This window comes from Mauremys reevesii, linkage group 1 (genome assembly GCF_016161935.1).
Source record: "Mauremys reevesii isolate NIE-2019 linkage group 1, ASM1616193v1, whole genome shotgun sequence".
NCBI classification, from domain to species: Eukaryota; Metazoa; Chordata; order Testudines; family Geoemydidae; genus Mauremys; species Mauremys reevesii.
In genome coordinates this window covers 166,791,196-166,813,608 of record NC_052623.1, presented here as the reverse complement: position 1 = coordinate 166,813,608, position 22,413 = coordinate 166,791,196, and the positions used below count along the sequence as shown (strand labels likewise).

Below are 22,413 nucleotides of genomic sequence, written 5' to 3'. Positions count from 1 at the left end.
TGCCTATGCCTTACCAGCCTAACACCTATGGCTGCCAATGGAGGAAGTGAGACAAAGTCAGATTGGAAATATGGTGACAATGGTTAACAGGGAGGGGACTTAACCCTAGGAACAGCTGACTCAGAGGGGAGGGCAGATTCTCTATCACCCGGAGTTCTTAAATAAAGCTTGAGGGTCTCTGGCTAACAGATCAGGGCAGACTGGCTGAGCACAGTGGTTCCTTCTGGCCTTGAAATCTCTGACACTATAATCCATTAAATCCCACTCCCCTCCTAGAGCCAGAAGTAGACTCGGGGAGTCCTGCCACCCAGCTACAGGCTGTGACTCCTGTCTCTCCTCCGCAAGACAGACGCAAAACCCAAGACTCCTGAGCCCCAATATCCTGCTGCCATCTAGTAAACAGCTGTGTAACCCACTGTCAAAGTGAGTGCCCCCCGCCCACCCCAGCAGTCTCACAGGACAGGGTCAGTGGGGGGGGGGGTTAACCCCTGGCCCTTTTGCCCAGGCAGCACAGCTGGGGCTGGGCTCCTGCCTGCATGGTGTAGAAGCAGCTACATCCAGGAGGTCTGTTATTCTGGTTTTATTTTTCAGCCGCTGGGTTGTTTGAACATCAGCCTTTCTGCCACGTTCAAACACCTGGAGTGCTGGGCCTGGTGTGCTGGGGAACCCGGCCCAAGGTTCCCTGCTGCAGGTGGCGTTACCCATGTGGGTGCTGCTGTCAAACCCCGCAGGCAGAGAAGAGGGGGGTGGGGGAGTATAACACAAACAACTGGGCAATGAGACCTGGGACTTTGCTGCCCCTCGCTCCCCTCAGCTGCCCAGAGTCTCCCTGCCAGTGACTGGGCGCCAGCCTCTGGGTCACAGCAGGAAGAGCTGGTTCAAATGTATTGAGGGCCTGGGCACAAAGAACATTGGGGCCCCCACCCCGTTCAGACACAAATGTGCGAATACAAAGACTCCAGTCACTGGTTACACGACACATTAGTAATGAAGCAAACCAGTTCATGGTGTGTAATATCCTGCTCCATTTTTCCACGTAGCAAATGAAGCTGGCTCGATAGCACCACACTGCGACTCTGCACAACCCTGGTGTTCCAAGAACCAGTTGCTCACAGGTCAACACTCAGTTCTTTCATCTCCCCCAATTTTCTTAACCCCAACCATTGCGCAAGGGCCCCGCACCAGCGGGGGCGACTCTTGCTGGTGGCCGCTCTGACCCTTGTTCCTAAAATACTTAAATAATATTAGGAAAAATAAACAAATGTGCACATACCCATGTCCAAAGCAGTGTCATTTATTTATGGAGGATTTGGGTTTTTTTTGCAGACTGAATAGTAAAAATAAAGTCCAGTTGTCTTTATTCTTCACTGGCCCTAAGCAGAATAGAAACGCAAACAAGGGGCTCTGCACGTTCTTGTCTTTTTTGTTGTAGTTTCTTTTGCTTTTTTGGTTGTGTTGGTTATTTTTAGCCTTGCAAGCTAGTAAATCTGCTGCTGTGAAAAGTGACACTTGTATGTTAATGTCGCTTTTCACAGCCTCCCAGCTCGCTTCTCAGTCTGCTGTGAAAAGTGACATTAACAAACAGACAAATTAAGCCCTGGATGGGGAGGTGGGTAGGGAGGCAGCGGAGCCCCAGGGCAGTGGGGGGAACAGACAGGGAGCTGGAGGAGGCAGTGGTCCCATGGACAATGGGGGGAGTGGGAGTGGCAGCAGGGGCCAAAGTTAATGGAGGTGGGGGGGTGAGATAGGGGCCTGCACCTGCCAGTGCATGGCCAAGAGCCAGAGCCAGAGAGCCGAACACCCTGCAGCCGGATCCCGTGGCCTGAGCTTGAAGCCCCGTGGCTGGGGATTGAGCATGTGGACAAAGCCCAGGGCCGGAGGAGGCAGAGTGGGCCGGGACAATAGGGGGGTGGGTGAGCCTGGGGCCGGCACCCGCTGCCTCACAGCTAGGGACCAGAGCCAGAAGACCCTTGGCCAGATCCTGGGCCCTGGAGCCCTGCGGCCAAGGAATGGAGCATGCGGTTGAAGTCTTGGGCCTGAGGAGGCAGCGGGGACTGAGAGATGGGAGGGAGGGGATAAGCCCAGTTCTGGAGCCTGCCACCATGTGGACGAGGGACAGAACCCAAAGCTCAGTAACCGGATTCGAGGGCCAGATCCTGAAACCCTCAGGCTGGATCCCAAAGCCCCATGGCCTCGTCCCTGCAGCAGGGGCCCTGGACTTCACCATGCTCGGGAACGAACTTAGAAATATCATGAAAGCAACTGTCCCCCAGTTCCAGGTCCAGCTGCCCCAGGGGCCACACCCGGCCCCCTCCTCCCAGCCCTCAACCACTGTTTGTCTCCTTGAACCATGAGTTCCCTGTGGCAGAGAGTAGGTCCTTGCTGGGTCTGCAGCCAGCCCCCCGGGCACTACAGAGAGAGAGAGAAAAAACACACACACTTACAGGTTCCCTGCCCCAACTCCTCTGGGTGACTGCAGCCAGCAGGTTGCGATTGCTAGGCAGCTGCCCCCTGGATTGTTGCCCCACCTCAAAGCCATCCACAGCAGCCCAAGGCAGAAGCTCTCACCCAGGCTCCTGGGGGCCCCTCAGGAAGATCGGCCAGAGCACTGAGCCACCTGTCCGCAGGCCTCTCAGCTGTTCCTGCCCCAGACCAGGCAGGTGGATTGCTGAGTTCAGAAGTGGGGGGAGCAGGACAGAGGGGGAGCAGGCGGGAGGGAAGATTCCTACCCTCCAGGGAAAGGGAGTGAGAGAGAGACCAGACTCTCAGCTCCAGGCAGCAGCATCAGGACACGGGGGGGGGCTGGCGGGAACACAGGAGCTGATCCACTAACGAGCCCACAGCATTTAGGGTTATTGACCACGTGGTCTTAGATGCCCAACATAATTATGTGGCACTTCACCCCCCGACTGCATTTACCCTCAGCCCCCGTGGGCAGGGCCATTAACTCCCACTGATGGGAGTTGAGGGCCAGAGGCAGAGTGACTTGCCCAATGCCGCAGGCTCCCTGTGTGGCCGAGCAGGGAAGTGAACACGGGTCTCCCGCATCCTAGGCTAGCGGTCGAACTGCCGGGCACCCTGACTCTGGCCAGTGGGGGCAGGGAACGCAGGCCACGGGGGTCGCCTAGGCTGTGAGTGGGCTGAGCTGGGAGCCAGGCTGCTGGGCTCCATTTCTAGCTCTGACATTGAGTCACCAGGTGGCCGTGGACATCCAGCGGGGCTGGGGAAAGGCGTTTGTCACCCCTCGCTCCCAGGGGCAGGTGGGAGAGGGCTAAGCAGCTGGTGTCTGAAAGGAGCCTGCAGCACCTTCGGGGCCCCATGCCTGGACCCCACAGCGCCTGCTTTGGTACAGAGGGCTGGTCTAGATTAGAGGAGAGAGCTGACTCCCAGGTGTCTGCTAACCTCTGGCCCCACCATGATCCCCACCTGGTCTGCCACTCGGCAGGCCCCTGAGCTGTGTGGAGCAGGCTGGATCCCCCGCAGCGGGTGGCAGTGGATGGTCCTAGGAGTACGTTGCGGGGGCCGGCTCTCATGGCTGGGCCCCAGCGGCTCCAGGTGCAGCCACAGCCCGTTCTCGCTGCGCAGGATCAGCTCGGGCTTGCGGCGCACAGGCCTGCTCTCATCCAGCCGCACGGCGAAGCGCAGCAGCGTCAGCGCCAGCACCACCTTCGTCTCTGCCATGGCGAAGTTCTGCCCGATGCAGTTCCTGTGAGAGAGCCAGGTGTGTCAGCCGGTGCTCTTCGCCCAGAAACCACACGCCATGTGAGAGCAGGGATGGGGGAGGAGGGACAGACACCCCAGAACGCACTGCCCGCAGGGACAGACAGACGCTGGGGGGAGCCCAACCCCCCTGTGGGAGAAGGGGCAGATCCTCAGCAATAACAGCTGACCCCAGCACTGATCAGAGGCCAACTCCTGTGTATCCCACAATGCTTCACTGCAGCCAGGGCACCAACAGGGAGCCGCTCGCTGGTGGGCAGCCGGGGGGGGAGGGGAGGAGAAAGGAGGAAGGGGCAGTTCGTGCGGCGAGGGGCTCTGAGCCCAGCAGGCAGGTTACCTCGGTCCAGCAGAGAAGGGCATGAAGGCCAGTGGGGGCTTGTTCTTGGAGTTCTCTGGGTCGAAGCGGTGGGGGTTATAGACCTGGAGCAGCGAGCACAGGGCATGGTGAGGGGAGCTGGGGGGGGTCCCTGAGCTGAGGAGGGAGCAAAAGCAGCTCCCGCCCCCAGTACAGCATGGACACCAGGCTCCCCAAGACTGAGCTGCCCACTGGGACCATGCGCTGGCAGCGGGGATGGTTCTGCCTCCACCCAGCATTCAGAGCCGGGCCGAGCCCAGTGACCCAGCCCTGCCCAGTGTGAATGGGGGTGCGACCCTCACTCCCCTCTAGGCAAGCTCGGGGGTGGGGGGAAGCTTCCTCTCTGGGGAGGGTCGCTGGGAATAGGTAGCTGCTAGACTGCTGGTGTTTCAGCACCCCCTAGTGCCACGCCGGAGCACTGAGTCAGCAGTGACTGTGAGAGGACAGCTCCCCCTACCGAGCTCCCCAATCCCACCCCGTGCAGCACAGCGCCCCCTAGTGCTATGTGAGGCACTGGGTCAGCAGTGACTGCCAGGGGACAGCACCCCCTACCGAGCCCCCTAATCCTGCCCCCTGCAGCACAGCGCTCCCTAGTGCCACGCTGGAAGTGGCCATGGGGTGGAGTAGAGCCAAAGGGTAGAACAGAGTGACCAGCGATACCTGGGGCTCCAGCCAGACAGCAGGATTGTGATGTGTCCCGTAGATAATGATCAGACAGACGTTCCCTGCCAGAGAGGAAACTGCCTCGTTAGAGAGGAGAGGGAGAAGGAGGGGAGGGGTTGAGCACCTCAGGGGTTATGGGCCCAGCTCTGGTGCCATGCCCCTGGCTGGGGGGCAGGGAAGGAGGCTGGTACCTTTGGGTAGGACACGTCCGTCGGGCAGTTTGATGTCCTCGGTGCAGCGCCGGGACACGGCCGTGACGGGTGGGTGCAGGCGCAGACTCTCATTGATGCACATGGTGCAGAAGGGCATCTGGGACAGGTCCTCCCTACAGAGAGCAGAGCTTAGCACTGGCCCCAGAGGTGGATGCATGAGAGGCCCAGTGTGAACCCATGAGCCAGGCACCAGGGTTGGGACAGAGTCACATCTGCATGGAGCTGGCACTGAGGGGACCTTTGACACCGTGAGCGGCGGGGGAGGGGCACGTACACCTGAGTGGCAGCGCCCTTGGGCATCCGGAGGGGCATACAAAACCCAGAGCGGCAGGGCCCTCGGGCACTGGGTAGCAGCCTAGGCCCATCTTGCAGGGGAAGCCCCATCCTCTATTTATTCAATAAAGGTTCCTCAATAGGAGCGGCCTGAGTCTCTGCTTACCAGAAATGCTGCACTTAAGGCAGGTGATGTAAAAGAGGCTGTTCTTAAAATCAGCTGTGGAGTGCAGAAAGACAATCACTTCTAACGAGGAAATCCATCACAAGTGCTACAAGCTGGTGGCGCTTGCAGGATGCAGATAATAGAAAGCCCCAGACTCTCCTTGCTCCTTTCTCAAGGCAGCCTGCACCGGCTGCAGAGGAGAGCATAGGGCATGCCTAGTCCCTCCCCTGGACCCAGAACCAATCCAGGGTGTAAGCTGTAGGGACAATATCTATGTGTCTTCCTAGATCTACCCTAACTGCAGCGCCTAGTGCACACAGTGCTGTACTGTAACAGTAATAGCAGAAATCAAACCATAACTATTAAAACTCAGGTTTCAGAGTAGCAACCGTGTTAGTCTGTATCCGCAAAAAGAACAGGAGTACTTGTGGCACCTAAGAGACTAACACATTTATTTCAGGATAAGCTTTCGTGAGCTACAGCTCACTTCTTCGGATGCATAGAATGGAACACACAGACAGGAGATATTTATACATACAGAGAACATGAAAAGGTGGCAGGATGCATACCAACTGGAAGAGTCCAATCAACTGAGATGAGCTATCATCAGCAGGAGAAAAAAAACCTTTGAAGTGATAATTGAGATGACCCATAGAAGGTGTGAGAAGAATTTAACATAAGGAAATAAAACTCAGCAATTTCTGCCCTTTTGAGCAGTTGGAGGTTTCGCTTGCATTATTTTGCTACACAGAGAACACTTAGAGATGCCAATAGTTACAGCTGCCTCAGTATTTCCATTATAAAGAGTCTTTCATCAATGGCTTATAACTTCCCAAAGTTTCACCCTTGTGTCTGAAATTTGAGGGAAAAATCAGGCCTGTGGCTCTGAGGTCACAATTTGGGCCTCCGTATAGTGCAAGAGGTGACCAAACAGTGGCTCACTGCTGCCCTCTTTCTGCGACTGCCCATTGTTGTATCTGGTGAACTCAAACAAGCAATTCTAGCTATTGGAGACTGTGTAGATCAGGGCTAGGCAACCTATGGCATGTGTGCCAAAGGTGGCACACAAGCTGATTTTCAGTGGCACTCACACTGCCTGGGTTCTGGCCACCGGTCCGGGGGGCTCTGCAATTTAATTTTAAATGAAGCTTCTTAAATATTTTAAAAACCTTATTTACTTTACATACAACAATAGTTTAGTTGTATATTATAGACTTATAGAAAGAGACCTTCTAAAAAGATTAAAATGTATGACTGGCACGCGAAACCTTAAATCAGAGTGAATAAATGAAGACTCGGCACACCACTTCTGAAAGGTTGCTGACCCCTGGTGTAGATATTGTGGGTATTGATTTGTTTACTGCTCATGTAACTGAGGTGCAGCTCTGGGGTGGGTTTCAGTAGCACAGAATTACATAGGCTACCAGTAACGGTGATGACTTTTTAGAAAAACCTAGCAGTCGAGCTAGCTACCTCCGTGATAGTCTCTGACAATCCACGTTTTGTAAAACGTATACATCTACCAGGGACAGAAACTGAGAAGGTGTGGAAAGGTGAAAGTGTCTGTGGTGGTACAGAACTCGTCTTGCACTGTGAGTCTCCAACAGTTTTCAGTTGACAAGCCTGTCCATGGAATATTTATGTACTGCCTAGGGCCATCATGTGGCAACCACAGTGAATTGCAACAGTTTCCATATCTGCCTCTGGATCATGTGCATGTATGAACATGGCGTGTAGTCTCCTTTAATGACTCCACTGCATTCAGTTCCATTCTGCTCCACCGTCTGGGGAAAAAGCACACACAAAAGATATTTAATCAAACTGTAAAGCCCAACCCTTCAGAGAAAGCCCACTGGCTTCAAGAGGATGTCATGCTTTGTCAGGTAATGACTGAATGGATCAGAGCTCATATGCCAACATATTTGGATCATATCTTCATGATCTTCCCTGATTTTTAGAGTCCTGTAGGTAAAATGATCCCCATTCTAGGAAGCGGCATACATGGTTATTACAGTCCAAGAGTAGATTTTTAAACACACTTAGGATAGCAATCATTTGACTGTGTTGGAGTGTGGGTCTCTACTCTGAACTGTGATTATGTAACAATGGCACCTCCTCCCTCAAAACAGCTGCCCCCAGTGCAGAGTCAGCAAAACATGGGCCTACTTTAAAAAAAAAAAAGGGAAAGAAACTTGCTTAGTGCACAAAGCAACTGAGGCTGGTGTTAGAATTTGTGGGACCCCAACCTGCCAATGGTGAATGGAGGACAATAAAACAAAGGCAGCACTACCTCCTCATCCTGTCCCGTGGCTGCAGGGGGTGAGGAAGCCAGTGGGGAGTTGGTTTTTCCCTCCCTCTACCTCTGATTCTGCTGCCAGAGCAGGAGTCCCTGCCTGCATGCTCTGTAACTAGGGTGACAGACAGCAAATGTGAAAAATCGGGACGGGGTGGAGGTATGGGAGCCTATATAAGAAAAAGACTCAAAAATCAGGACTGTCCCTATAAAATTGGGACATTTGGTCACCCTATCTGTAACTCAAAGGCTGGCCACTTGCATTCCTTGTGCTTTAGCTCTGCCCTGAAATTAAGCAACCCAACCATAACCAAACATGCAGTACCTTAGCAAAGGGATGGCATGGGTGTGTGTTCGTGTTCCCAGAAATGTCAGCGGTCTGCTGGTGTCTGCACTTCAGAAACAAACTGGTTTTCAAGTCTTAATGGATCATGGTTTTAAAGAGCTTCTCCACAACCATGAGGGCTAGAAAGTTACTTTTCCAAGAAAGCTGAGTGTCTCATATAGTCACGGACTCCAGCAGCTGGGGCTTTAAGAAAAACACCAAGTATTGTGAGACTCATGATAAAAATCAGCAACATTGTGCATTATGGACTGCTTGAATAGAGTAAGTATGGCTTGACCCAGCAATGCTACTCTGGGGTTTTTTTATTTAATACTTTGCTTTTTTTTTAATACAAAGTGAAAGTGAAGAAAAAGGGGGTCCAGCTGGAACTGCATCAGATATGTTCAATAAAGAGAATGGAATTACCCACTCTGGAATTTGGCCTGAACAATGGTGTTAACAGCCTGGTTTTGGTGTCGCTTTTTTTTTTTTTTTTTTTTAAACCTTGAGTGGTTAGGGCCTCAGCTTTAGGTTTCTCCTGAAAAGCAGTGTCCCTTAATATTGTAGAAAGTTACATCTTCTCTGGACACGGTACTCAGGGATGGGCCATTGCAGTTCCAAGAGGTTTCTGGTGTTTATACTTATTTAGAAGAAGAATATGCAGCTAAAATGCCGTATCTCCAGAAAAATTGCAGGCTCACATTTCCATGTCTACCAGGGGATTGGTTCAATAATACAGCTAATATAGTACACCAGACTGGGATTTGGGAGACCTGAGTGCTGTTCCTAGTTCTGCTGAAGTCATTCAGGTGCTTCAATATCTTTGAGGATCTTTGCCTCAGTTTCCCCATCTGTAAAACAAGGATAAATGATACTGAGCTTTTTTGTAAATCACTTTGAGATCTATTGATGAAAAGTGCTATACAAGAACTAGGTATTATTACTTCCAGCAACAAGAGAGTATTTCTTATAGGTTCCCCCGTCCAAGTACTGAGCAGCCCTACTTAGTTTATGAGAGCAGAACCCAAGGAATGTGGCCATATTTTTCTCAATATACCGTATATACTCGTTCATTAGCCCATTCGTTTATAAGTCAACCACCCAAGATAGGTAAAAATAGCAAAAACTGTATGACCCTTTCGTAAGCCGACCCTCTATTTCTGGGGTTGGCAAACTTTGGTTCCTGGCCCCTTAGGGGCTCCATGACTGCAGGTGCTCCAGGTAAACAAAACAACAATGTATTAGATCGTCAAGTCAATGATTCCATAGAGTTTAAAATCATCAAATTTTGGCGTAGACCCATCTATAAGCCGACCCCCGCTCTTTGATGCGTCACTTTTTTACCAAAAATATTCAGCTTATGAACGAATATATACTGTAGATATCCAACAGCAAAATCTAATTCTTTTACATGAATAGTCTGCAGTTGTCAGAGTATTCATACTCCATGAAGCTAGAAACTTTATAGGGCATTTTATGAAAAGTTTGTTTGTTGCAGACATAAATAATTAGGCATATTCTGGTCTCTGACGCCATATGGCTCTTTTCCTGTTTGAATCTGAGACAATATCCACTGCAAACATCTCTGTAACCGTCCAGTAGCAACATCAAAGGCTGTATGTCACACCTGTTGTGAGGCTAAAATCAAGTCTATAAACTGCTTGGAGATTCTCAGATAAATAGGACTGTAGTAGTTGCAAATTATTTATAATTGTTACTTTTCATTGATTATAAGAATGATAGTGGGGGCTTCATTTTTTAACATCTGTGTGTCTTGTTTTTTAATGCTTTTTCTTGACATTTGATACTCCTCCCCTTTTTCTGCTTAGGATGACCAGACAGCAAATCTGAAAAATCGGGACGGGGTGGGGGGTAATAGGGGTCTATATAAGAAAAAGACCAAAAAATCGGAACTGTCCCTATAAAATCAGGACATCTGGTCACCCTATTTCTACTCATGTTGCCTTTTTTCACCTTTTTTTTTTAAGTTCACCGTGTTTGTCTTTTAAAACCCCTTTTTGTATTCTGCTCCATGCTCTCCCTTTATATATAAATTGTTCCCCCCTTTGCTTCTCCATTCCGATCTCTCATGGCTTTCTCTTCCTAATTCCTGGTGACTGCCCCTCCAGTCCGTCCCCTCCACTGTGGGACTTGCTCCATGTAGTATTGTAGCAATCAAATGCAATTGTCAAGATCCAGTCTGAACTGAGAAGTACAGCTCGGGCTTTGGAGGTGAGTGCTTACCCATTTCACATTGCGTGTGAAGCAGGGTGGAGTAAAATGTGCTGATAGCTGCAAGTACTGACTCACTTTGAAGCTGATCCTTATTTAAAATTGTATTGCCCATTTTCTGTGTCAAACTGAGGATTAGCTAAGCATCTCTGTAATCCTAGGGCCAGCACAGACAGGAAGGGCTCCAGAAGCAGCTAGGGAAGCAGCACCTTGCAATATGCTCAAGCAGCCACTTATGGCCAACTTATAGAGTGTGGCATTAATGGATTCCAAGAGACCACCACAAAATAAGGTCTGTCATAATGTTGAGCCATTGTAGAGCACAGGAAAATGATGAATTCCAGAGGACCTCCTACAAAAAATCGAGTGCTGTCCTATTGCTGGAGAAAACTGGAAATGTATTTCTATTTCTTATGTTTGCACATGGTTCATAGAATAATTTACATCATTCTCACTTGTTCTTAACATAAGAGAGCTTAAACCCAGGCAGACTATCCAGGAACTAGATTATAATGCCCAAAAGTAAGCGTGTAAAAATAAATTGGGCTTAAAATTAAGAGGTAAACATGTGATCCACTCCCCTTTCTCCCAATTCTGCCCTAATGACCTACTAAACTTCCATGCATGAAGTACTTGGGCATATTGGTAAACAAAGAACTAGGAAATTTGGAAGTGATCTAGTCATTGCATGCCTGCTCCATGAACTGGAGCAAATAAAGTTTTCATTGAGAGGCTGCTCATTGAAAAAGTGTCTCCACTTCAGAACCAATTAACCAGTGAGATAGTAATTTCAATGGGTTCCTTGGGTTTCTTTCAATTAATACATAGGTCCATGTAATTTCAAGCTATTTGCATTCCTGCTTGCCTTGGGCACCTGCTATGGCTCTTTCATCAGTATTAGAATTTGCATCCGCCTCTCATCTGACCTCTAACCTTTATTCAAAGTTACTTAAATTACTTTATCCTACTTGTGCAGTTTAATCACACAAAGAGAGATGTGGATAGGAATTAAGATATATGCTTTGATAATAGGTAATGTTCAAATGTATTGGACTACAAGGGCTGGTACTAGTGAGACTATACTGAAATCACAGCAAGTTAAAACCATATAAAGAATTTATTACACTCATCCATGCTAGTTTAAATGCCCTCTGCTGGGAATTGGGTGCATGTTATTTGTTAATATCCTATTATTAAAAATGGTTAGTCATAGAAAATGCTTGTTATTCTAAATTACCAGCCCAGTCAGAACTATATTATTATGTATTATTTGTATTACTGTACTGCCTAGGGAGCCCTAGTCATGGACCAGAATCCCATTGTGCTAGGTGCTGTCCCAAAGAGCTATATTAGCCACGTGGTTTTTCATCATCTTAAAGGATTGCAAAATCCTATAGAGAATAGGTTGCAATTTCCCTAAGTTGTGCAAAAGAACTTAAGGTGGATGTGACAGGTTCAGTCACAGAGACCCCCACCCCACCTTGGGACGGTCACCTGATGTGCTGAAACTGCCTCTGAGCCCGTTTTCTCTGATGGCCTGGGACTCCAGAACCCTGCCATGTCGAGCCAGACATGCTAGTCTGCTGCAATGCAGACCCAAGGTCTGAACCATGCCCCCAAAGCTGCAGACTTAATTGAAAACAGCTCGGCAAGTGCTCCTGTCTCCAGCACCCAGACACCCAGCTCCCAATGGGATTCAAACCCCAAATAAATCCGTTTTACTCTGTCTAAAGCTTAGACAGAGTAAACTCATACATTGTCTGCCCTGTATAGTACTCATAGAGAGATATGCACAGCTGTTTGCTCCCCAGATATTAATCACTTATTCTGGGTTAATTAATTTAAAAAAGGATTTTATTAAGTATAAAAAGTAGGATTTAAGTGGTTCCAAGTAATAACAGACAGAAAAAAGTAAGTCACCAAGCAAAAGAAAGCAAAAACGCACAAGTCTAAGCCTAATACATTAAGAAACTGAATACAGGTCAATCTCACCCTCAGAGATGTTCTTCTCTCACAGCCTAGACTCCTTCCTAGTCTGGGCCCAATCCTTTCCCGGGTACAGTCCTTGTTAGTTCCAGCTCAGGTGGTAACTAGGGGTTTTCTCATGACTGCAGCCCCCTTTGTTCTGTTGCACCCCCTCTTATAGCTTTGGCACAAGGTGGAAATATTTTGTCTCTCTGGATCCCCACCCCTCCTTCTAAATGGAAAAACACCAGGTTTAAGATGGATTCCAGTTCAGGTGAAATGATCACATGTCACTGTAAGACCTTATTCTTCATTACCCACAGGCTGGCCCACACCTCCACAAGAAGGCTTGCAGGTAAACAAACCATCTACAACAGGCCTGCACAACTCGTAAAGTGGTGAGGGCCACATTACTCCAAAGAAAACAGCTGAGGGCCGAAACCCCCCAGCCCCGCGGAAACACCCCCCACCCAGCACCTCGCGGCCCCGCAGAAACACCCCGCCCCAGCACCGCCCAGCCCTGCAGAAACAAACCCTCCTTCCCCAGCGCCGCCCCACCAAAACAGCTGTGGGCCAAAAAGGAAAGTTGGGGGGTGGGGAGGTGATACTTGATTTTAAATCAACCAGGGGCTCCCAGCTGAAGAGGTGGCTGGGAGCTCTTGGGGCAAATTAAAGGGCCCGGGGCTCCGGCGGCTGGGGGAACCCAGAGCTTTGCGGGGCTAGGTCAGGGATTTAAAGGGCCCAGAGCTCCTGCTGCTGAGGGGAGCCCGAGCCCTTTAAATCCCAGCCCCGGCCCATCTGCTGGAGCCGCGGACGGGATTCAAAGGGCTCTGGGCTGCCCGCAGCCGCGGGGAGCCCTGAGCCCTTTAAATCTCAGCCACCGCCGGGAATCTCTGCAGGCAGCCCAGAGCCTTTGAATCCCGGCCGCGGCTGAGATTTAAAGGGCTCTGGGCTCCCCACCGCTGCGGGCAGCCCAGAGTCCTATGAATCCCGGCCGCAGCTGGGATTTAAAGGGCTCTGGGCTCCCTGCGGCTGCAGGCAGCCCAGAGCCCTTTGAATCCCGGCCACGGGCCGCAGCCCGCGGGCCGTATGTTGTGCAGTCCTGATCTACAACCAATTGTCCTAGTCAATGGGAGCTGTCAAGATTCTAAACCACCATTAATGGCCCACACTTTGCATAATTACAATAGGATCCCAGAGTTATATTTCATATTCCTAGTTTCAGAAACAAGAATGATACATTCATACAAATAGGATGAACACACTCAGTAGATTAGAAGTACTTGTGGTGGTGATACCTTACAAGAGACCTTTTGCATGAAGCATAAGTCAGTTACATTATATTCACACTCATTAGCATATTTCCATAAAACATATGGAGTGCAATGTCACGGTGGATAAGCTCCTGCCTGTGTTAAGCTTTTAAAAGTTACTGTGTTACTACGACATAAATTGCTTCCAGAGAAAGGTCTTATTTCCGAGATTGATGACAATGAAGAATCTCATGCGATAGGGGAAGAGTGTCTCTTGCTTATCTAAGGGCCTTTACTCACACTGAGTAGTGCCTGACTCTGCAGATAGTCCCATTGACTTATGGGGGGATGGCTCAATGTGAGTAAAAGGTGTCTCAATCTGTTCCTAAAGAAAAACACAACTGTGCAAAGGGGAGGCACATCAGCTCAGTAGGGAGGCACTGTATTGGTGAAGTGTTTGTTTTGTTCTAGTGTTTGGTTCAGATTCTGATCTTACTTCTGCCATAGTAAATCCAGAGTAATGCAATGGATTTATTTTGGATTTATCCTGGTCTAACCCAGATCAGATAGTTTTATTCTTGTGTATAGTGTAGTATTATTGTTTAAAGTCAAGAAAGACATTCCAAAAATGTGCTGTATATCATCCACTTTGTTAATGAAATAATTAATACTGTGCTGGCTATGCAATTATTGTCCTTCATCACTCAAAAGACACACTGGGCCAGATTCTCTTCTCAGATTGGTTTTCACACCAATTTAACTCCATTGACTTGAGAGGAGCTACTTCTCATTCACACCAGTGCAAAATCAGAATCAGGCCCATGGTATTTGAACAATAAAAGCTTGTCCTCTCATACTTTTTCTACTCCTTCAGTAACATATGCCCATACTTGGGCCATTTCCATTTACAGCATTTAGTCTGTCACGGCCACTTCCCCCTCCACCCTCCCACCCACCCCACCCCGCCCAAAAGAGCAGCAGTTTATAGCAATTGAACACAAAGCTATGAAAAGACACACTTTTAGGCATATATTCACACAGTACTAGAAAATATACGGTAGGGAAATGATACTGCTCTGATTCCACCGTCATCCCCCAGGGGATGGACTAGTTTTCCTAATTAAGTAATTTACTTTTCCACCTCTAATTTCTATAATATATTATGTGGTTTCCACACATGGAAAAAATTGCCTGGATTTTCAGTGCATCAGTCAGGCCATTAGAATAAAAATGGAAAAGCATCATGTGATCCAAATGTGTTTTTTTGAGTTGAAGTTTTATCATTTTCTGTGTAAGAGGCACATGGGAGAGGTATACAAAATAATGAATGGTGTAGAGAAGGCAAATCATGCACACTTATTTACAAGAACAAGGGAACATTCAGTGAAATGGAAAAGGCAACACCGGTTAATTTTGATATGAAGAAATACTCCTTTAAACAAGTCAGACTTAACCTCTGCAACAAGGCGTTGAGTCTGAGAACTTAGTAGGATTCAAAAAAGGATTAATTGTTTAAATGGATAAGAAAAATACACTGTTACATTAGGCTGAGTGCGATATTTTATCCAAAGGGATATAAACCAATCACTAACAGACAGGGGTTAGACACAAACTTTCCTCCTTGGCAGGTTATTCCATAATTGACCACTATGGGGTTTCTTGTATCTTCCTCTGAAACAGCTGGTGCTGACCATTATCAGATACTCGTCTGAAGTGGTGTGCCAATACCTATGTTTTATGTTAAAGTCAACTGTAACTTGAATTCCTCTGGCTTGTTTTTCCTGTTCAGCATTTCCACCTCAGATGTACTTTACTCATTAGTAGATCTCCCAAGTGGGTCAGAGATCAGATACAGATACAAAATTCAGATACAGATCAGGACCCAACTCAAACTCTGGGGTTTGATTTGGTGAAGGAAAGAAGAAAGCCATAAAATTCAGACCCTGATCAGCATCCGAACTTGTCCCCAAAATCAAGCTGTTTGGATTCTGGGTTTTGGTTTGGGCCCATCTCTGTGATTAAGGGAATTAAGTCTATCCATCCCAGCATTTATACACCATTTCCCACCCTAGTCCTGGACTACATAAAGAGTTTACAATTCAGATTAACCTGATGTTTGTTATTAACATCATTGTTGATGTTTCTGTTTTAGGGTGGCCTCTAAGGAGGGAAGTGGCTCAAGAGAGCTGGTACACTAATAGGTCTTTTAGTTTATTTATTTTTAAATCAAAGCGCATTTGATGTTTGCAGGAGGAAACCTTCAAGCAAATGTATCAAGGTAGTAGTTCTCCCATCTCCGCACTTTGTTAGTCGCCATCTTCCATTTGCCTGGGGTCATCTTCTCTAGTCCTTTCTCAAGCAAGTCACTGAAAAGTATACACCTGTAGGAATACGTTCTCTCAATGGACCTCAGACAAAACTCCTTCCTGTTGTTAATAATAAACCACTTCAGAGAAGACCACGCAACATCCATAGGGTGGAGATAGTTGTAGGGCAAAGGCACGGAGAGAAGCTCATGGCCATTGGCTTTAGCAATTTGAGGGCAGCACTCAATGCTGGACATGTAAATGACTGATGGGACCTGCGGGTGAGTTATCTTCTCCTGAGCAGTGGGTTCTTTTGTCTGCAGCACACTAGGCTGCCTTTTCTCTCTCACTACAATGATGCATTTCCCATAGAACTTGTTCAGAGAATCGCAGAATTCCTGAAAGATGTCTTCATCCTGCTTCATGGGCAGTTCATCTCTTAGCAACACTCTGTATCTCCAAGGCACCCAGCCTTGACTGCTTGCAGCATGAATGAGTGTCCATGTTGGCCAATTCAGACTGTCTTCCTGCAATATTTTTTCCCCTGTTATGAGAGATTCTGAAATATCAGTTTCTCCTAAGAAGATGGTGTTGAGACCATTAAACTGCAGAGTCCTCAGAGCTTTTAAATACTTCAGGCACTGCTTCCTCGCAGCAGTGTCAAAGGAACTCCTGTGAATGATATGCTTTAAAAGAGGATTTACAAAGCGATACATGTTGCTTTCCCCAGTACTTTGAAGTTCACAGAAGGTTCTGATGATACAGGGTAGAAAAGTGATGATCTCATAATGGCTCTCATTACAGTGGTGTTATTCAGTAGCATCATAACAGACAGTGCATGGTGTTAGCATTTTCAGATGGCTGTTCAAAATTCAGCGCGATCTCAGGAAATAATAGCTCTGTCAGGCTAATTACCCCCTCTTCCCGCCTACCTCCTCGTGTTTATTAACATAACCTATCCCAGCTTAGTGTGGCATCTGCCCCCTGTGGTGGTAACTAGGCCACACAGAGGTTGATGACCCTGTTACAACCTTGGCTAAGGTAGGGCTTTTAGCTCAAGCCATGCAGGCAGGCCTGGATTACGATCTAGAGGTCCAAGGTTTAATCTTCGCTGTCAATGGTCAACCAGGGGTGCACTGTTACAACAATTTGCAAAAGAGAAGGTTTTGGAGTGAGGTGTTACCACAGCCACTGGCGGAACACACCTGCCAAAGTGGCAGTAAGAGTCCTTTGGCCTGTCCTGATGCTGTTGGAGGGCAGGGCAAGTAGAACGGTGGGATTCACCAGGGGGATTTAGATGCCTAACTGCCACTTTAGATGACTACGTCCAATATTTAGAAGCCATTGGCATTCAGAATCTCCCTGCTCAGCTGCCACCTAACTCTGTCGGCGCTTAAGGCTCCGTCTACACCACAAAAAGCTGCCCACAGCCATGAGTCTCAGAGCCCAGCTCAATTGACTTGGGCTCATGCTATGGGGCTAAAAATAGCCTGGTAGATGCCCTGGCTTGGGTTGGAGCTTGGGCTCTGAGACCAGGCGAGGGGGGAAGGTCTGAGAGACAAGGCTTCAGCCCGAGCCTGACCATCTACACAGCTAGTTTTACTCACATAGTGTGAGCATGAGTCAATTGACCCAGGCCCTGAGACTCACTGTCGCTGGGTTGGGTCTTTTTGCTGCAAAGATGTATCCTAAGTTTCCACTGTTAAAGTGCCTGTAGTATCTAAATTTCAGTGGCTGGGCCTGAGCACAGCTGCCTAAGTGCTGACACTGCCCAGCAGTGTGGTGCTAACTCATGCCTAAGCACCAGAGGGATTCACAAACTAGGGATCCCTCCTGCCAGCACCTAAGTCCTCCTTGTGAATCTAGCCTTGCTCTCACCCAAGGAAACGAGACAAAGTGGGGAATGATGGGAGGGAGAAATTAAGGCTACTTTGGGGATGGAGGTCATGTGGGGATGGCATGTTGGTGGATCTCCTTCATCTCCCTCGCTCCTGAAGACTGGTGTGTATGTGGCTGGGGGAATGGGATGAAGAAAGTTTTTGCATGGAGGTCTGAAAATGGGTGAGGTATATTTCAAGACTTAATTTCTTACCAACTTTCCCCCTACCTTTAGAGGTACAGACAGGTTTGCTTCTGCTGTAAAAATCTGGAAGTGCTAACCGCAGGATTGCTAAATTGCTCACCCTTAACCTGTATCTACTTGCCAGGCACTAAACTTTGGCAGATTATCAGTTTTCTAGGCTGGATTACACAATTAAATTCTCTGGCACAAACTCTTCAGTCTCTGAATATTGCATGCATGTTCTTGCCCTCTCTGAACAGAGCATACCCTACGACCCACACAATCACTTCCGTAAAATTCCTCTTCTTGCCATCTCTGTTCCCCAAGTGGACATTTACTGCCTTTATTTTGAACCAGCTGGTGAGAATTCTGAGTCCAAAATACATGTGAAGGGAGGGCAGGAACTCCATCTCCAGTGACTAATGCACCTGACCCGTCACCCAGGTTTTGAAGCTGGCTCTGCTTGCTAAGGATAATGAGTGAGCCTGCCATTCGCTGTAGCCTTGTTAAACAGAGAATGCAAAACTAGCAATTTGGAGATGCAAGCTGTCTGCAACTCCCTCAGCTGAAAAGTGATGGAAGATGTAGATCATGCATACATGGGAAAATGTTAGATGAACCTACAATACATACCCATCATATGGGACTAGATCACAAGTCAACACCTATGTATATTTATTAGCAGAGTGTAGGCTTTCAGTGTTAGGCCCCAATCCTACATAGATATACATGAGGTTAACTCTACGCACTAATAGGGTGACCAGGTGTCCAGTTTTGGACCGGAACACCTGGACAAAAAGGGATCCTGGCAGCTCTGGGCAGCACTGCTGACTGGGCCATTGACGGTCCAGTTGGCAGCATCATTGCGCCATGCAGTGGGGCTGGCAGACTCCCTGCTAGCCTCCCTGCTAAGTGGATCCCAGGTCAGGAAGCAGCCGGCACGTCCGGCTCCTAGCCTTAGGGACAACCGGGGGGTTCGCATGCTGCCCTGCCCCCCACATGCAAGTGCAGCTCCCATTGGCTGGGTCAGGGCAGTGAAGGAAATAGCGCGAGCGCATCTCATGAGCACTCAGCAGGTGGCTGTTGAGAGGCCACGTGGCGTGTGACTCTCTTGCTGCTGCCCGGCCCCCTTCTCCTCACGCGGCTGGGCTCAAGCTGCAGTGCTTGCCCTGCGGCGAACCGTGGTCTGTCTGTCACCCAGTCGCCGGCACCCAGGAGTTTGAGGTATATGTATCCCCATCTCTGAGTGCTGGGAATGGGGCTGCATCCCCAGCCCCTGTCACTGCATCCCTTCCCATCCCAACCCCCCCGTACCCTCATCCCTCTCGCTGCATCCCTCCCCGTCCCATCCAGTCCTGCCCCCCACACCTACCCATCCCAGCCTTGTACCCCTTACAACTCTCTCCCACCCATCCTCTCCACCTCCCAGAGCCACCACCCCCATGTCCCTCAACCCCCACATCCCTGCATCCCATTCACCTCCATATACTGCTGCACTCCCATTATGTCCCTATACATCCTGTGCCCCCAACAACCTCATGCACCTGTAGCCTTCTGCCTCCCCCTGCATCCCCATCCACCCCACATTCCCCTCACACTCCCTCCTCTCTCCTTCACTGCCCTCTCTGGTGATGGCTCTGAAGGTGTTGCCAATCACTTCCCCCACTTCCTGGCAGCGGTGGGAATTTCTTGCAATGAAGTCAGGGATTTGGCAATTCCCTCCACTCCTGTGGGTCTTCTGTTCTCCCTTCCATCCTCATCCCTGCAGCTTCTTACTCGCCTCCATTTGCTGGCACAATGAAGATGTGGCATGTGGGGGTAAACATTTCCCCCGTGTGGAACAAGTGGCCCCAGGTCTCCTGAACTGACAAATCCCCAAGCTCTTGTGGAGCAGGATACACACCTGTAGTTGGTGTCAGTGTTCAACTAGTGCCAAGTGCAATTTCTACATCTTACAGAGGAGTTCCAGAAACATAATTACAACCTTGTCATATACATTGACAACAACATCAGCAGTGTTTGATGTCAATATTTCTTTGCTCTCTGCCCTTAAGAAGCCTTGGCAGCATGAAATGAACTGAAATGGTGACTGCTCCAAGTTGACTTGTGTTTTAGAGTCAGTGAACCAGATTCTCACTTCACGTTAAAAGATGTTGAACTGCACTGATATGTCAGTGAAGTTACATCTGTATAAAACTGGTGTGAGATGAGAAACAGGCCTGCCCTGGCCTGCATTACACTGACAGGCACTTTTCCCTCTTTCGTACAGTATTCAGAACATTTTAGAATGTATATGTCTCTTCCCCAACCATGATAACTGGAAAAGGTGAACATTTGTTTTACTTAATAATTTGGCTAATAGAGAAAGCCTTGTGAGATACACTTTTCATTTTGAGGGAGACAGCACTGATACAATGCTACCAAGTATACTTTTGTCCTAGACCAGGGGTCAGCAACCTATGGCATGCTGCCAAAGGTGGCACGCAAGCCGATTTTTGATGGCACGCGGCGCGGGCTGAGCCGCTCAGCCCGCCGCCACTCTGGGGTTCCCGCTGCTGGCCCCTTGCCAGCCGAGGCCCTGCTATCGGTCCCACTCAGTGCCCGCTGCCGGTCTGGGTGAAGGAACCCCAGGCTGGCAGCTGGCTGAGACCCCAGCTGGCAGGAGCCAGCAGCCGGAGCCCCAGAGCAGCGGTGGCAGGCTGAGCCACTCAGTCACTGCTCTGGGGTTCTGGCTGCTGGCCCCTTGCCAGCCGAGGTCCCTCGCCGCAGCACCTTGCTTCCAGTTGGAGTTCCAGTGCAGACCCCATGCCAGACAGGGTTAAGGCCTCTGGCCCTGCTCAGCCCTACCAGCCACCGGCTCTGCTCACCTCAGCTGCCAATCTGGAGTTCCAGCTGGTTAACAACTGATCACTCAGAAGCCTGTGTGCAGTTTAAAGTATCCAAATATGTGCCACCAGACATTGGAAAACTCAGCAAGGAAAAGCAAGGGCAAGGATCATACTAAACTGATCAGATCTGCATTTTAATTTTATTTTAAATGAAGCTTCTTAAACATTTTTAAAATCTTGTTTACTTTACATATAACAGTAGTTTGGTTATATATTATAGACTTATAGAGAGACCTTCCAAAAAGCATTAAAATGTATGACTGGCATGCGAAGCCTTAAATTAGAGTGTATACATGAAGACTCGGCACACCCATGCTGAAAGGTTGCCAACCCCTGTCCTAGACTGAAGCATGCTACCACTATAACTACTACAACACAATAGGACTGTGGATCCTTTGTGCCTCTTAAAATCAAGTGCCATATGTCTCATGTTGGGCACCCAAAAGCTGAGGCATCCAAAGTGAACACTCCTGAAAATGCTGGCCTGATTGTATGGCCCTTAATTTAGCATCAATCTTGTTTTCACAGTTATGCTCCAATGAAGACCATGAGTGAGGTGGATGAAGGAGACTCATATGAAATAAGAAATGAAAAATTCAATCATTTAATAAATCAGTGACTAATTACTTTCCAGCTGGTCTTTCCTCGTCAACATTTATCTGTGCAGTGGCCAGATTCCACTGACATTCTTACTGATGTCCCACGAAAATGTCATGACATTTTTGGAACGTCAGGAGACATGTACCTGTCATGGTCAGCAAGAGCGAGTGAAGCAATTAAATTATAACAATTACAAAAAATACCAAAGCAAATGCTAGGACTGATTTATACTGAAACAACAGGGTTTACCCTATTTACTAACCTTAGTCATAGTAGCCATTTAAGGGCCAGATTCTTATTACACCCACTTAGCTGTCTGTTCCAGACACAATTTCTGGCTTTTAAAAAGCACCTTATTCACAAACCAAGCATCTCAATATCATTTTCCAAATGTCTTAGAGGCAGCTTGGATAAGTCACTGGATGGGATTCGTGAGATCTGGGGTCTATTCCCCCAGCTCTGCCACTGATCTGCTCCCCATGCCCCCCTTTCCCTGTTTGTCTGTTTACATTGTAAGCGCCTGGCGGCAGGGGCTGTCCTTCACTTGGTGTTTGTACGCTGCCTTCCACAAAGAGGCCCTGATCTCAGCTAGGGTCTCTAGATGACACAATAAAACAAATAATAAATAACAGTCTTAACATTTGTCTAAGATCCACTGAAAATGTTCAAACGCAGGTGTCCAAAGATAAACACCGAAATAAGTGGCCTGATTTCCAGAGGTGCTGAGCAACTGCAGTTCCCACTTTATGAGATCAATAGAAACTGCAAGTACTTAGAACATAAGAACGGCCATACTGGGTCAGACCAATATATATCCATCTAGCCCAGTATCCTGTCTTCCTGCAGTGGCCAATGCCAGGTGCCCCAGAGGGAATGAACAGAACAGGCAATCATTGAATGATCCATCCCCTGTTGCCCATTCCCAGCTTCTGGCAGACAGAGCCTAGGACACTCAGATCATGGTGTTCTAGCCCTGACTGTCCTGGCTAATAGCCATTGATGGGCCTATCCTCCATGAACTTACATAGTTCTTTTTGAATCCTGTTACAGTTTTGGCCTTCGTGACATCCACTGGCAACGTGTTTCATAGGTTGACTGTG

General features: G+C 48.5%; 2 protein-coding genes across 2 annotated transcripts; both read right to left on the bottom strand.

The window, feature by feature from the left end:
- Window positions 1-2,129: 2,129 nt before the first annotated feature.
- Window positions 2,130-5,250, bottom strand: LOC120407441 (cytochrome P450 4F22-like). Its single transcript, XM_039543108.1, has 6 exons — window positions 5,225-5,250; window positions 4,930-5,063; window positions 4,736-4,800; window positions 4,058-4,140; window positions 3,427-3,706; window positions 2,130-2,409 (listed from the first exon to the last, which is right to left on the bottom strand). The coding sequence occupies exons 1-6, from the start codon at window positions 5,248-5,250 to the stop codon at window positions 2,251-2,253; spliced, it is 747 nt and encodes a 248-aa protein (XP_039399042.1). The 3' UTR covers window positions 2,130-2,250.
- Window positions 5,251-15,657: 10,407 nt separating this feature from the next.
- On the bottom strand, window positions 15,658-16,513 carry FAM243A (family with sequence similarity 243 member A). The gene has a single exon (XM_039520238.1). It carries the CDS (start codon window positions 16,477-16,479, stop codon window positions 15,718-15,720), a length of 762 nt encoding a protein of 253 aa, XP_039376172.1. The 5' UTR covers window positions 16,480-16,513; the 3' UTR covers window positions 15,658-15,717.
- Window positions 16,514-22,413: the final 5,900 nt, after the last annotated feature.

Excerpts from the sequence above, each read along its gene's own strand:
- LOC120407441 (XM_039543108.1), bottom strand. The coding sequence starts at position 5,250 with ATGCCCAAGGGCGCTGCCACTCAGGT. Across the intron at positions 5,064-5,224 it reads AAGGGCGCTGCCACTCAGGT|GGAGGACCTGTCCCAGATGC; the intron begins GTACGTGCCCCT and ends TGCTCTCTGTAG. Across the intron at positions 2,410-3,426 it reads CCTGCCGAGTGGCAGACCAG|TGCCCGGGGGGCTGGCTGCA; the intron begins GTGGGGATCATG and ends CTCTCTCTGTAG.
- FAM243A (XM_039520238.1), bottom strand. The coding sequence starts at position 16,479 with ATGTATCGCTTTGTAAATCCTCTTTTAAAGCATATCATTCACAGGAGT.